Raw genomic sequence first — 13,897 nt, forward strand, 5'->3', positions numbered from 1 at the left:
ATATAAAAAAAACTCCATAAGTCAACTGACCAAAGGAGTTGAGTAGGTTGACTTATGATTTTGAACAGCATTTCAAGATTTCACAAACTGTGGTCTGAATCCAATCAACCAGGATCACAACACACTCACCATGAGTGAGGGGTCAGTCCTTTTCCTCCATGTGCTCCAGAACAACCTTCCTCTGTATTGCCAGAGGTCTGTGAAACAGTTGATGGAGAGCAGAGGGAGTTGGAATGAAATTATATAAGCACATTTGTGCTCTTTTGTGGGGATTTTATAAGGCAAAGAGAAGGCCTATCACAAGTGGCACATGTTTGGGACTAGGATAGTGGGAGAGGTGGTTTAAGGTGGTGGGGGGGGGGGGGGGGGGTGTAATCATTTCTGTATTGACCTCGCTTTGTTCATGGGGCCATTGTCATGCTGAAAGGGCCTTCCCCAAACTGTTGCCACGAAGTTGGAAGCAGGGAATCGTCTATGCTGTAGCGTTAAAATGTATCTTCACTGGAACTAAGGGGACTAGCCCGAACCATGAAAAATATCCCCAAACCATTATTCCTCCTCCACCTAACTTTACAGTTGGCACTATGCATTCGGGCAGGTAGTGCTCTTCTGGTGTCCGCCAAACACAGTCGTCCGTCGGCCTGCCAGATAGTGAAGCAGGATTCATAACTCCAGAGAACTAATTTCCAATGCTCCAGGGTCCAATGGCGGTGACCTTTACACCACTCCAACCAGTGCTTGGCATTGCGCATGGGGATCTTATGCTTGTGTGCGGCTGCTCTGCCACGGCAACCCATTTCATAAAGCAAACAGTTATTGTGCTGACTTTGCTTCCAGAGGCAATTTGGAATTCGGTAGTGAGTGTTGCAACTGAGGACAGACAATTTTTACGTGCTTCAGCACTCGGCGCTCCCATTCTGTGAGCTTGTGTGGTCTACCACTTCGCAGCTGAGCCGCTGTTGCTCCTAGACATTTCCACTTGCTACTATAACAGCACTTACAATTGACCGGGGTATCTCTAGCAAGGCAGAAATTTGACTTAAACTGACTTATTGGAAAGGTGTTATCCTATGACTGTGCCACGTTGAAAGTGACTGAGCTCTTCAGTAAGGCCATTCTATTGCCAATATTTGTCTGTGGAGATGGCATGCCGGTGTGCACGATTGTATACACCTGTCAGCAACGGGTGTGGCTGAATAGCTGTATCTACACATTTTTAAGGGGTGTCCACATACTTTTGTGTGTGTATATATATATATACAGTTGAAGTCAGAGGTTTACATATACCTTAGCCAAATACATTCAAACTCAGTTTTTCACAATTCCTGACATTTAATCCTAGTAAACATTCCCTGTCTTAGGTCAGTTAGGATCACCACTTTTTTTTAAGAATGTGAAATGTCAAAATAATAGTAGAGAATGTTTTCAGCTTTTATTTCTTTCATCACATTCCCAGTGCGTCAGAAGTTTACATACACTCAATTAGTATTTGGTAAAATTGCCTTTTAAATTGTTTAACTTGCGTCAAACGTTTAGGGTAGCCTTCCACAAGCTTCCCAGAATAAATTGGGTGCATTTTGGCCTATTCTTCCTGACAGAGCTGATGTAACTGAGTCAGGTTTGTAGCCCACCTTGCTCTCACACGCTTTTTCAGTTCTGCCTACAAATTTTCTATAGGATGGAGGTCAGGGCTTTGTGATGTCCACTCCAATACCTTGACTTTGTTGTCCTTAAGACATTTTGCCACAACTTTGGAAGTATGCTTGGGGTCATTGTCCATTTGGAAGACCCATTTGCGTCCAAGCTTTAACTTCCTGACTGATGTCTTGAGATGTTGCTACAATATATCCACATAATTTTCCTACCTCATGATGCCATCAATTTTGTGAAGTGCACCAGTCCCTCCTGCAGCAAAGCACCCCCGGTTGGGATGGTGTTCTTTGGCTTGCAAGCCTCCCCCTTTTTTCTCCAAACATAACGATGGTCATTATGGCCAAACAGTTCTATTTTTGTTTCATCAGACCAGAGGACATTTCTCCAAAAAGTACGATCTTTGTCCCCATGTGCAGTTGCAAACCATAGTCTGGCCTTTTTATGGTGGTTTTGGAGCAGTGACTTCTTCCATGCTGAGCGGCCTTTCAGGTTATGTCGAAATGGGACTCGTTTTACTGTGAATATAGGTACTTTTGTACCCGTTTCCTCCAGCATCTTCACAAGGTCCTTTGCTGTTGTTCTGGGATTGATTAGCACTTTTCACACCAAAGTACGTTCATCTCTAGGGGACAGAACGCGTCTCCTTCCTGAGCGGAATGACGGCTGCGTGGTCCCGCGGTGTTTATACTTGCATACCATTGTTTGTACAGATGAATGTGGTACCTTCAGGAGTTTGGAAATTGCTCCCATGGATGAACCAGACTTGTGGAGGGCTACAATGTTTTTTCTGAGGTCTTGGCTGATTTCTTTTGATTTTCCCATGATGTCAAGCAAAGAGGCACTGAGTTTGAAGGTAGGCCTTGAAATCCGGAAGGACAACCATCTCTGCAGCACTCCACCAATCAGGCCTTTATGGTAGAGGGGCCAGACGGAAGCCACTCCTCGGCAAAAGGCACATGACAGCCCGCTTGGAGTTTGCCAAAAGGTACCTAAAGACTCTCAGACCATGAGAAACTAGATTCTCTGGTCTGATGAAACCAAGATTGAATTATTTGTCCTGAATGCCAAGCGTCACATCTGGAGTAAACCTTAAACCATCCCTACGGTGAAGCATGGTGGTGGCAGCATCATGCTGTGAAGATGTTTTCAGCGGCAGGGACTGGGAAACTAGTTAGGATCGAGGCAAAGATGAATGCAGGCAAAGTACAGAGAGATCCTTGATGAAAACTTGCTCCAGAGTGCTCAGGACCTCAGACCGGGCGACGGTTCACCTTCCAACAGGACAACGACTCTAAACACACAGCCAAGACAACGCAGGAGTGACTTCAGGACAAGTCTCTGAATGTCCTTGAGTGGCTCAGCCAGAGCCCGGACTTGAGCCCGATCATCTCTGGAGAGACCTGAAAATAGCTGTGCAGCAACGCTCTCCATCCAACCTGACAAAGCTTGAGAGAATCTGCAGAGTTGAATGGGAGAAACTCCCCAAATGTAGGTGTGCCAAGCTTGTAGCGTCATACCCAAGAAGACTCGATCCTGTAATCACTGCCAAATGTGCTTCAACAAAGTACTGAGTGAAGGGTCTGAATACTTATGTAAATGTGATATTTCTGTTTTTTTATTTTATAATTTAGCATTTCTAAAAGGTATTTTTGCTCTGTTATTATGGGGTATTGTGTGTAGATTGATGAGGAGAAAAAAAACTATTTACAGAATAAGGCTGTAAGAGCAAAATGTGGGAAAAGTCAAGGGGTCTGAATACTTTCCGATGGCACTGTAAATATTTACACCGCTGAGTGAATAATTTATAGAAGCACCTTTTGGCAGCGATTAGAGCTGTGAGTCTTTCTGGGTAAGTCTTTTTAAGAGCTGTCCACACCTGGATTGTGGGCATTTGCCCATTATTTTCAAAATGATTCAAGCTCTGTCAAATTGGTTGTTGATTATTGCTAGACAACCATTTTGAGGTCCTGCCATAGATTTTCAAGTAGATTTAAGTCAAAACTGTAACTCCGTCACTGTCTTCTTGGTAAGGAACTCCAGTGTACATTTTGCCTTGTGTTTTTCGTTATTGTCCTGCTGAAAGGTGAATTCATCTCCCAGTGTCTGGTGGAAAGCAGACCGAAACAGTTCTTCCTCTAGGATTTTCCCTGTGCTTAGCTCCATTCCGTTTATTTTTTTAATCCTGAAAAACTCCCCACTCCTTAACGATTACAAGCATACCCATAACATGATGCGGCCACCACTATGCTTGAAAATAATACAACAATCTCACTAAAATGACAAAAAGACGAAACCCATTTTCTACCATAATTCCCCTTGGATCACTAATATTTGGTTAGTATTGTGAAATAACTAGAACCTTGTTCATCCGTCTTCAGTTTTGTCCTATCACAGCCACAAACTCTAACTGTATCAATTGGCCTCATTGTGAAATCCCAGAGCGGTCTCCTTCCACTCCGGCAACTGAGTTAGGAAGGACACCTGTATCTGGGTGTAACTTCACCGTGCTCAAAGGGTTATTATTTCTCTCTCTCTCTCTCTCTCTCTCTCTCTCTCTCTCTATATATATATATATGCCCTTCTTTGCGAGGCATTGGAAAACCTCCCTGGTCTTTGTGGTTGAACCTGTGTTTGAAATTCACTGCTGAAGGACCTTACAGATTGTATGTGTGCGATACAGAGATAAGGTAGTCATTAGACAATCGTTAAACTCTATTGCACACAGTCCATGCAGCTTATTATGTGACTTAAGCACATTTTACTCCTGAACTAAGGCTTGACCTAACATTTCAATACATTTCAGCTTTTCATTTTTAATTCATTTGTAAAAATTTGTGTGTAGGCCCAGTGACCAAAAATCTCAATTTAATCCATTTAAAATGTACGCTGAAAAAGTCAATGGGTGTGAATTATTTCTGAAGGAACTGTAGATTATACCTCAGTCCCGGGTGTTCATAAACTTTACACCGACCTCGGCAGGCTGTCGACTTGTTGCTTTTGTGTCTTCTATTGCTCTATCTCTCTCAAACACACTCAGAAGGTCTCACACTGATAAGCACCTTGCAGCTCTCTTTCTTGCTCTCACTCTCGCTCGCTCTCTCTCTGTCTCTCACTCCCCCTTCTCCTTCTGACGTTTAACTAATCCATACTGCAGTGTAGACACATATGGGGCAGTGAGTAGTCTTCCGTGTGTGCAAGGGACCTCATGATACGATATTATCACGGCACTTTGATGCCGGTACGATATGTATTGCGATTCGACACTGACGTTTTATTGCAATTCAATGTTCCAAACATATTGGTCACCATATTCTCTGCTGCAGAGGGACAAGAGGGACATGATATCTAATTTTGATCAGTCATGGAAATAAGTGCTGAGAGCAAATTGACACTATTTAGAAATATGGAGAACAAGCTATGAAGGATCATACTGGAATTTTGCTGCAGGTACAGCCAATGAGCGCAAAAATAATAATGCGGTTTCGATGATAATATACACTACCGTTCAAAAGTTTGGGGTCACTTAGAAATGTCCTTGTTTTTGAAAGAAAAGCAAACATTTTTGTCCATTTAAAGTAACATCAAATTGATCAGAAATACAGTGTGGACATTGTTAATGTTGTAGATGACTATTGGAAACGGCAGATAAAAAAAAAAAAAAAAAATGGAATATCAACATAGGCGTACAGAGGCCCATTATCAGCAACCATCACTCCTGTGTTCCAATGGCATGTTGTGTTAGCTAATCCAAGTTTATCATTTTAAAATGCTAATTGATCATTAGAAACCCTTTTGCAATTATGTTAGCACAGCTAAAAACTGTTCTGATTAAAGAAGCAATGAAACTGGCCTTCTTTAGACTAGTTGAGTATCTGGAGCATCAGCATTTGTGGGTTTGATTACAGGCTCAAAATGGCTAGAAACAAAGATGATCTGAAACTCATCAGTCTATTCTTGTTCTGAGAAATTGCCAAGAAACTGAAGATCTCGTACAACGCTGTGTACTACTCCCTTCACGGAACAGAGCCAACTGGCTCTAACCAGAATAGAAAGAGTGGGAGCCCCCGGTGCACAACTGAGCAAGAGGACAAGTACATTAGAGTGTCTAGTTTGAGAAACAGACGTCTCACAAGTCCTCAACCAACAGCTTCATTAAATAGTACCCGCAAAACACCAGTCTCAACGTCAACAGTGAAGAGGCGAATCAGGGATGCTGGCCTTCTAGGCAGAGTTGCAAAGAAAAAGCCATATATCAGACTGGCCAATAAGAAGAGAAGATTAAGATGGGCAAAAGAACATCGACACTGGACAGAGGAACTCTGCCTAGAAGACCAGCATCCCGGAAAGTACCAGCACAGCACACCCATTGACTATACATTAGAATTAGCGTATTACCATTACTGAAATTAAGGTTCTCGTTAATAAAATAGGCAATAATTATAGCTCAATAAGCAAGTAATCTTAGACAGCCATTGTGAGTCAGCAAACAATTGAACACGTCACTAAAGCCCATTCATGCCTCCATGTTGGTAAGGTAATGGTTTTCTAAGTTTTTCCCCAATTTTTTACTTTTTAGTCATTTCGGTAATAAGGTTGGTGTAAAGGGGGTGTTTGAGAATAAGATCCTCATTCTGAAGGAATTCAATTAATTTGTTAATCTAAGGACTAGTACTCCTAGATGATGCATCATAGGTGAATAAAACCACAATTGTGAACTTCAACTAGTATACCATTTTTATGATTTATGGACAAACTACAGCAACATATTTATTTTTATTCAAAAAAGTTAGAATTTTCAAAAGTACAATTTTATAAAATGTACCCAATTTTATCCAGACGTATTTCACTAAGAGAATTTGGTTGATAAGTTACATAATTCAAATCAGACACTACCTTACACTAGGCATTTTAGTCTTCCGAATGATAGTTGAGTGTTGCAGATGCATCATGGTTTTCTAAATCAGTCTTACTACCTCAATTTGTTACTACCATGGTTAAAACTGTTTTCATGACAGTCACCCAACTAACCTCCACCACACAATATGCTCTGCTAGGTTTCTCTTCCTGTTATCACACGGCACTCTACTCTCACTTCCTGCTTCTTTCATCTACTTTCTCTTCTTCCTTATGTGTGTCACACACTTGTCTTAGAGTTTGTTGTTGTTGTTGTTGTTGTTGTTGTTGTGGGTTGAGCTGCAGATAAATAGTGTTGCTGAGGCCTGGCCCAGGACATCTGAACTTCATCCATTCTCTGGCTTGTTGTATTCTGTCTTTACTCTGTGACTCAAGCCTCTTCTTGCATTTTCCACTGGCCCCTCGCCCTTAGCTTTGTCCCCTGCACAAGGATGTCATTCATAGACACATTGAAACCCAAATATATACATACGTGTGCAAAAACATGCAGGACATTGTCACGACTTCTCCCGAAGTGGGTTCCTCTCCTTGTTTGACGGTCGACGTCACTGGTCTTCTAGCCATCGCCGATCCATTTTTCATGTTCCATTTGTTTTGTCTAGTTTTCACACTCACCTGGTTTCAATTCCCTAGTTACATGTTGTATATTTTCCCTCTGTTTCCCCCATGTCCTTGTCGGGAATTGTTTATTGTAAGTACTTGTGCTATGTGTTACTTGTGCGCTACGGGTTTTGCACCCATGTGTTTGTTATTTTGTATGCCGTTAGTTTTATGTATTAAACTGCTCCGGCTATTCACCAAGTTCTGCTCTCCTGCGTTTGACTTCCCTGCCACCAGTTACGCACCCCTTACAGGCATCTATTTACAAGTACAAGTTTCAAGCTGTTGTAATGCCATTTCAGGAGCCTAAAACCCACAAGTCAACAGTTTTTCCACTGTCCATTTTACAAGGCTATTTCCATTCTGAGAAGAGTGACACCTCCTGACCTCAACCCCTCCTTCATCTAATCCACAGATATCCATCTGTCTTAACTATATCAACACATCGCTCTCCTCGCCTCCATCAAACACATCCCAAAGCCTTCTGGCTTTCTACAGAGAACCCTTAACTTTCTCCTTTGATTCTATGCTTATTTTCTATCATTTATTTAATATCTCAATGTTCAAAATGTCAAACCCAACAGGACACGCCTCCTTCTCTCTCCAATCCTTACATCTTATGGTTCAACAGAAAGTAGGGAACCAGATACTAAACCCTGATTACTCCCTTAATAAGGGGAACTGACCTCGCCTCCTGACCTCAACCCCTCCTTCCCCTAGTCCACAGATGTCCACCTGTCTCCCCTATCTCAACCGTTGCTCTACTCCCTCCCACCCAACTTATTCCAAAGCTATCTGTCTTCCCACAGAGAACCATTAACATCTGACACACAACCCAGTCTCTTTCACTCTTCCTATTCAAGGCTTTTTCTCTATCATTTATTTAATATCTCAATGTTCAAAGTTTAGCCGATTCCAACAATACCCTCCAAGATTCACAAGAAGCTTAACCATCCCCCAGGAAGGCTGTCGTTTTTTCTATTGGTTTTGACCGAGAAGATGTCCCCCCAAAAAATCTGAAACCACGTGACTACCCTACCAGCCTATGTGAGAGATTCCGTGGACATGAGAAGCATATTGAAGTCTTTAGGATGTATTGAGGGAAATGTCATTATGGCTACATTTGATGTTGAGTGCATTCGGAAAGTATTCAGGCCCCTTGACTTTTTCCACATTTTGTTACTTTACAGCCTTATTCTTAAATGGATTAAATCATTTCCCCCCCTCATCAATGGACACACACTACCCCATAAAGACAAAGAAAAAATTGGATTTTAGACATTTTTTACTAATTTATAAAGAATTTAATACTATCACGTTTACATAAGTATTCATACCTGTTACTCAGTACTTTATTGAAGCACCTTTGGCAGCGATTACAGCCTTGAGTCTTCTTGGGTATGACGCTACAAGCTTGGCACACCTGTATTTGGGGAGTTTCTCCCATTCTTCTCTGCAGATTGTCTCCAGCTCTGTCAGGTTGGATGGGGAGCATTGCTGCACAGCTATTTTCAGGTCTCTCCAGAGATGTTCGTTTGGGTTCAAGTTCCGGCTCTGGCTGGGCCACTCAAGAACATTCAGAGACTTGTCCCGAAGCCACTCCTGTCTTGGCTGTGTACTTAGGGTCGTTGTCCTGTTGGAAGGTGAACCTTCGCCCCAGTCTGAGGTCCTGACCGCTCTGGAGCAGGTTTTCATCATGGATCTCTCTGTACTTTGCTCCCTGCCTCTGAATAACATCCCCACAGCATGATGCTGCAACCACCATGCTTCACTGAAGGGATGGTGCCAGGTTTCCTCCAGACATGACGCTTGGCATTTAGGCCAGAGAATCTTGTTTCTCATGGGCTGGGACTCTTTGTTGGTATGTGGTGGAATGTGTTATTGGTATAATGTTTTTAAGTATTTTTGGGGGACTCGTTAGAACATATCAAGGATGATTCATGGAAACAGGATGCACCTGAGCTCAATGTCTATGCTCAAAGGGTCTGAATACATATGTAAATAAGGTATTTCTGTATTTTATTGATAATACATTTACAGAGATGTCAACTGTTTTCATTTTGTCATTATGGGGTATTGTGTGTAGATTGAGGGGAAAGAAGTTCATACATTTTAGAATAAGGCTATAATATAATGTGGAAAAAGTCAAGGGGCCGGAATACTTTCCGAATGCACTGTACTTGTATTCCCCACCATAGAAGGCTAGAATCTCTCACCTTCTTTCTGAATCAGTGCTTCCCTGAGGCACGCCGATGGGCTCCCAATTATGCCAACCTTTTCATGGGGCTCCTATAACCGAAAATAAATAAAATAAAATAAAATAAGCCAAAATAAAACCTTTTTAAGCCGGGTAAAGTTATGACTTCGCTATGTGGATGATGATATGGTTATTTGTCATGGGTCTTTTATGACTTTTTAAACCACTGCAACGAATACTATGTATGTACAATTGAAGTCGGAAGTTTACATACACTTATGTTGGAGTAATGAAAAACTTGGTTTTCAACCACTGCACAAATTTCTTGTTAACAAACTGTAGTTTTGGAAAGTCGGTTAGGACATCTACTTCGTGCATGACACAAGTCATTTTTCCAACAATTGTTTACAGACAGATTATTTCACTTATAATTCACTGTATTACAATTCCAGTGGGTCAGAAGTTTACATACACTAAGTTGGACAATTCCAGAAAATGATGTCATGGCTTTAGAAGCTTCTGATAGCTAATTGACATCATTTGAGTAAATTGGAGGTGTACCTGTGGATGTTTTTCAAGGCCTACCTTCAAACTCAGTGCATCTTTGCTTGGGAAAATCAAAAGAAATCAGGCAAGACCTCAGAAAACAAATTGTAGCCCTCCACAAGTCTGGTTCATCCTTGGGAGCAATTTGCCAACGTCTGAAGGTACCACGTTCATCTGTACGTACAATGGTACGCAAGTATAAACACCATGGGACCACGCAGCTGTCATACCACTCAGGAAGGAGTTCTGTCTCCTAGAGATGAACGTACTTTGGTGCGAAAAGTGCAAATCAATCCCAGAAAAATAGCAAAGGACCTTGTGAAGATGCTGGAGGAAGCAGGTACAAATGTATCAATATCCACAGTTAAACGAGTCCTATATCGACATAACCTGAAAGGCCGCTCAGCAAGGAAGCAGCCACTGCTCCAAAATCGCCATAAAAGCCAGACTACGGTTTGCAACTGCACATGGGGACAAAGATCGTACCTTTTGGAGAAATGTCCTCTGGTCTGATGAAACAAAAATAAAACTGTTTGGCCATAATGACCATTATGTTTGGAGGAAAAAGGGGGAGGCTTGGTGTCAGCGTCATGTTCTGAGGGTGCTTTGCTGCAGGAGGGTCTTGTGCACTTCACAAAATAGATGGCATCATGAGGTAGGAAAATTATGTGGATATATTGAAGCAACATCTCAAGACATCAGTCAGGAATTTAAAGCTTGGTCGCAAATGGGTCTTTCAAATGGACAATGACCCCCAAGCATACTTCCAAAGTTGTCGCAAAATGGCTTAAGGACAACAAAGGAGAGGTATTGGAGTGGCCATCAAAGCCCTGACCTCGATCCCATAAAAGATTTGTGGGCAGAACTGAAAAAGCGTGTGCGAGCAAGGAGGCCTACAAACCTGACTCAGTTACATCAGCTCTTTCAGGAGGAATGGGCCAAAATTCACCCAACTTATTGTGGGAAGCTTGTGGAAGGCTACCTGAAACGTTTGACCCAAGTTAAACAATTTAAAGGCAATGCTACCAAATACTGATTGAGTGTATGTAAACTTCTGAGCCACTGGGAATGTGATGAAAGAAATAAAAGCTGAAATAAATCATTCTCTCTACTATTATTCTGACATTTCACATTCTTAAAATTAAGTGGTGATCCTAACTGACCTACGACAGGAAATTTTTACTTGGATTAAATGTCAGGAATTGTGAAAAACGGAGTTTAAATGTATTTGGTTAAGGGTTATGTAAACTTCTGACTTCAACTGTATGTATACACACACTCTCTCTACTGGTCAAACGTTTTAGAACACCTACTCATTGAAGTTTTTATTTTTATTTGTACTATTTTCTACATTGTAGATGAATAGTGAAGACATCAAAACTATGAAATAACACATATGGCATCCTTTATGACTGGCCTGCACAGAGCCCTGACCTCAACCCCATTGAGCACCTTTGGGATGAATTGGAATGCCGACTGCTAGACATTCCTAATCGCCCAACATCAGTGCCCGACCAACTAATTATTTTGTGGCTGAATGGAAGCAAGTCCCCGCAGCAATGTTCCAACATCTAGTGGAAAGCCTTCCCAGAAGAGTGGAGGCTGATATGGCAGCAAAGGTGGGACCAACTCCATATGAATGACCATGATTTTGGAATGAGATGTTCGACAAGCACTTTTTGGTGAAATAATCTGACGAAAATCCTTGCAGGATCGAAATGTTGTTTATTTGTGAATAAAGGTACGTGGTGGAGTTTGAGTGTGAAGGCTCTTTTATACCTACTTCTTTCGGCCTTTCACCCCACTTGAGGATGTGCGTTTGATCACACTTGACTACTACTATCAATTTCCACTGGAATGTCTCGTCTCAAGCTTGAAATCCTAAACCCTCACAACCCCAATGCTCTTATAGTGACCATTTGACCACAGCAACCCTGTTTGTGTAGGATTGCTGATCTAGAATCAGCTTTGCCTTTGAAGACCCACTACACTTCTACTCGAGGCTGCGGTGTAAATATTTAAATCATGCCTGTCAGGCTGCGCAGGCGCCGAAGTTGCACACATACTTTTTTTGCTGTGAAACTTGCCTGTGAGGCAGCGTGCGTGCCAAAAGGACCTTCAAAATCTGCACACTGCCCCTTGTGGTGAAATTAAGAACTGCCATGAGATACATTTGCAAATTGTTTTATTTTATTTATTTAATATTTTATTTAACTAGGCAAGTCAGTTAAGAACACATTCTTATTTACAATGACTGCCAAACCCTAACCAGGACAACGCTGGGCCAATTGTGCGCCGCGTTATGGGACTCCCACTCAAGGCCGGTTGTGATACAGCCTTGAATTGAACCAGGTTCGATTCAAGTGACGCCTCTAGCACTGAGATGCCGGGCCTTAGACCGCTGCGCCACTCGGGAGCCCCAAATACAGGGCAAATACATGGTCATAGAAGATATGAATTATTCGAATAAAGGAAAAGTTACTGTTTGACCAAATAGGCATACAAAGACAAATGTAGCAAAGTGTGGAAATGATAACAATTGAGTGAAGGAAATGCGTAAATTGGTAAAAATGCGGACATTTTTGGGTGATTGAAGTTTCATTTGTTTTATACGGTTCAATCAGAAGAAAGCCCCATTAAAACCACACCCTGGGGTCATACACTACTCAAAGCACATTTAGAACTTTTATTATTAAAAAACCTGTAAAATACCGTCATACCATCAAAAATTAGAAATATATTGTGATATATTTTGGCCATATCGCCCAGACCTACGCTAGTCTATTGCAGGGCCTTCGCCCCAATCCATCTCCTTAATGCTGTGTGTGCCAAGCAGAGAGGCATCAGGTCCCACTTTTTTTGTGTTTTCGTGTGACTCGACCAGGGATAGATGCCTGTGGATATGTTTAGTGTCAATGTTTTTATTATTCTGTTCTCTCCTGTGTCCCAGGCCTGTCACCAATGTACTGCAGCCTATTTGGCCTGATGAGGGAGAGCGACCGCATGTGGTTCCCACCCAATCACATCCTCAAACTGGACGAATCAGCCAATGAGATGCTCCTCTTCAGAGTGAGGTAGGAACTAGGAAGTGTCATGGGTTCAGGGGTCTAGCACTATTTATTTCTCTGTTGAAAAGGAAATGTTTAGTTGGACTAGATTTATTTATTTTTTAAATTAAAAAAATGGAGGAATTAAAGTGTGACATACAGTGGTAATTAAGTTTAATCAAAGTATCATTGTTATGTGGTATTATACACAATGTTAATTTATCTTCTATGACATCTTACTCTTTGGCTCAATCCCAATAACCCACCCCCTTAGCCCTCCCCCTCCGTTTTGCGCTATCCCGCAAGTGGTATGTCGTGGAAGTGGTGTCCCAATTCAACTTTGGGCGAGGTGTAGTGCCTTTTCAGTCCTCTAGTTGGCCCTCCAAACAATGTGAATCGAGTTGCTGACTTCCTACCGCAATAATGTCCATCTGCGGACTGAGGTTACTACATGGCGCCTACTATGCCTCGCTAAATGCCGCGGCCACTGCCATTGTGGCTGCTAGCGTGGTTTCTGGCCCAGACTGCAGCACAATAAGTGGCGGTAATGTACCAAAAACCCACCGAAGGAGGCTGCTAGCTAGCTAGGGGACACCGGTACACAGTGTCCTTCACCCCCGCCTGCCGACCACTGATTTCCCACAGTTATTTTAACGTTAGGGCGAGGGAGGTAGTTAGCTTCTGTCGCCAACCCAACTCTCGCGTGGCACTACCCTCGCCATAACATTAAAATAACTGCGGGAAAGCAGTGCTCGTCAGGTGGGGGCGAAGGACACTGTACTGGTGTCCTAGCTAGCAGCCTCAATGGCACTGGACGAGGCATGTAGTGACGCATAGTGGGCGATACATGTAGTAACCGCAGTATGCAGATAAACCCTACTCTCCTACCGAGTGGTTCTCAAAACTTCCAAGGCTCGAATGTTGCTTCAGGAAAGATGGC

At 42.3% G+C, this 13,897-nt stretch overlaps 1 protein-coding gene across 2 annotated transcripts in view; it reads left to right on the forward strand.

The window, feature by feature from the left end:
* LOC120025864 (tyrosine-protein kinase JAK2-like) overlaps nt 1-13,897 on the forward strand; it is a 96,216-nt gene that overhangs the window by 25,835 nt on the left and 56,484 nt on the right. For both annotated transcript variants that reach the window (XM_038970567.1, XM_038970568.1), the window contains exon 3: nt 12,861-12,984. In XM_038970567.1, coding sequence (XP_038826495.1) covers nt 12,861-12,984 — 124 coding nt within the window. The remainder of the gene's footprint in view (nt 1-12,860; nt 12,985-13,897) is intronic.

This window comes from Salvelinus namaycush, chromosome 31 (genome assembly GCF_016432855.1).
Source record: "Salvelinus namaycush isolate Seneca chromosome 31, SaNama_1.0, whole genome shotgun sequence".
Lineage (NCBI taxonomy): Eukaryota > Metazoa > Chordata > Actinopteri > Salmoniformes > Salmonidae > Salvelinus > Salvelinus namaycush.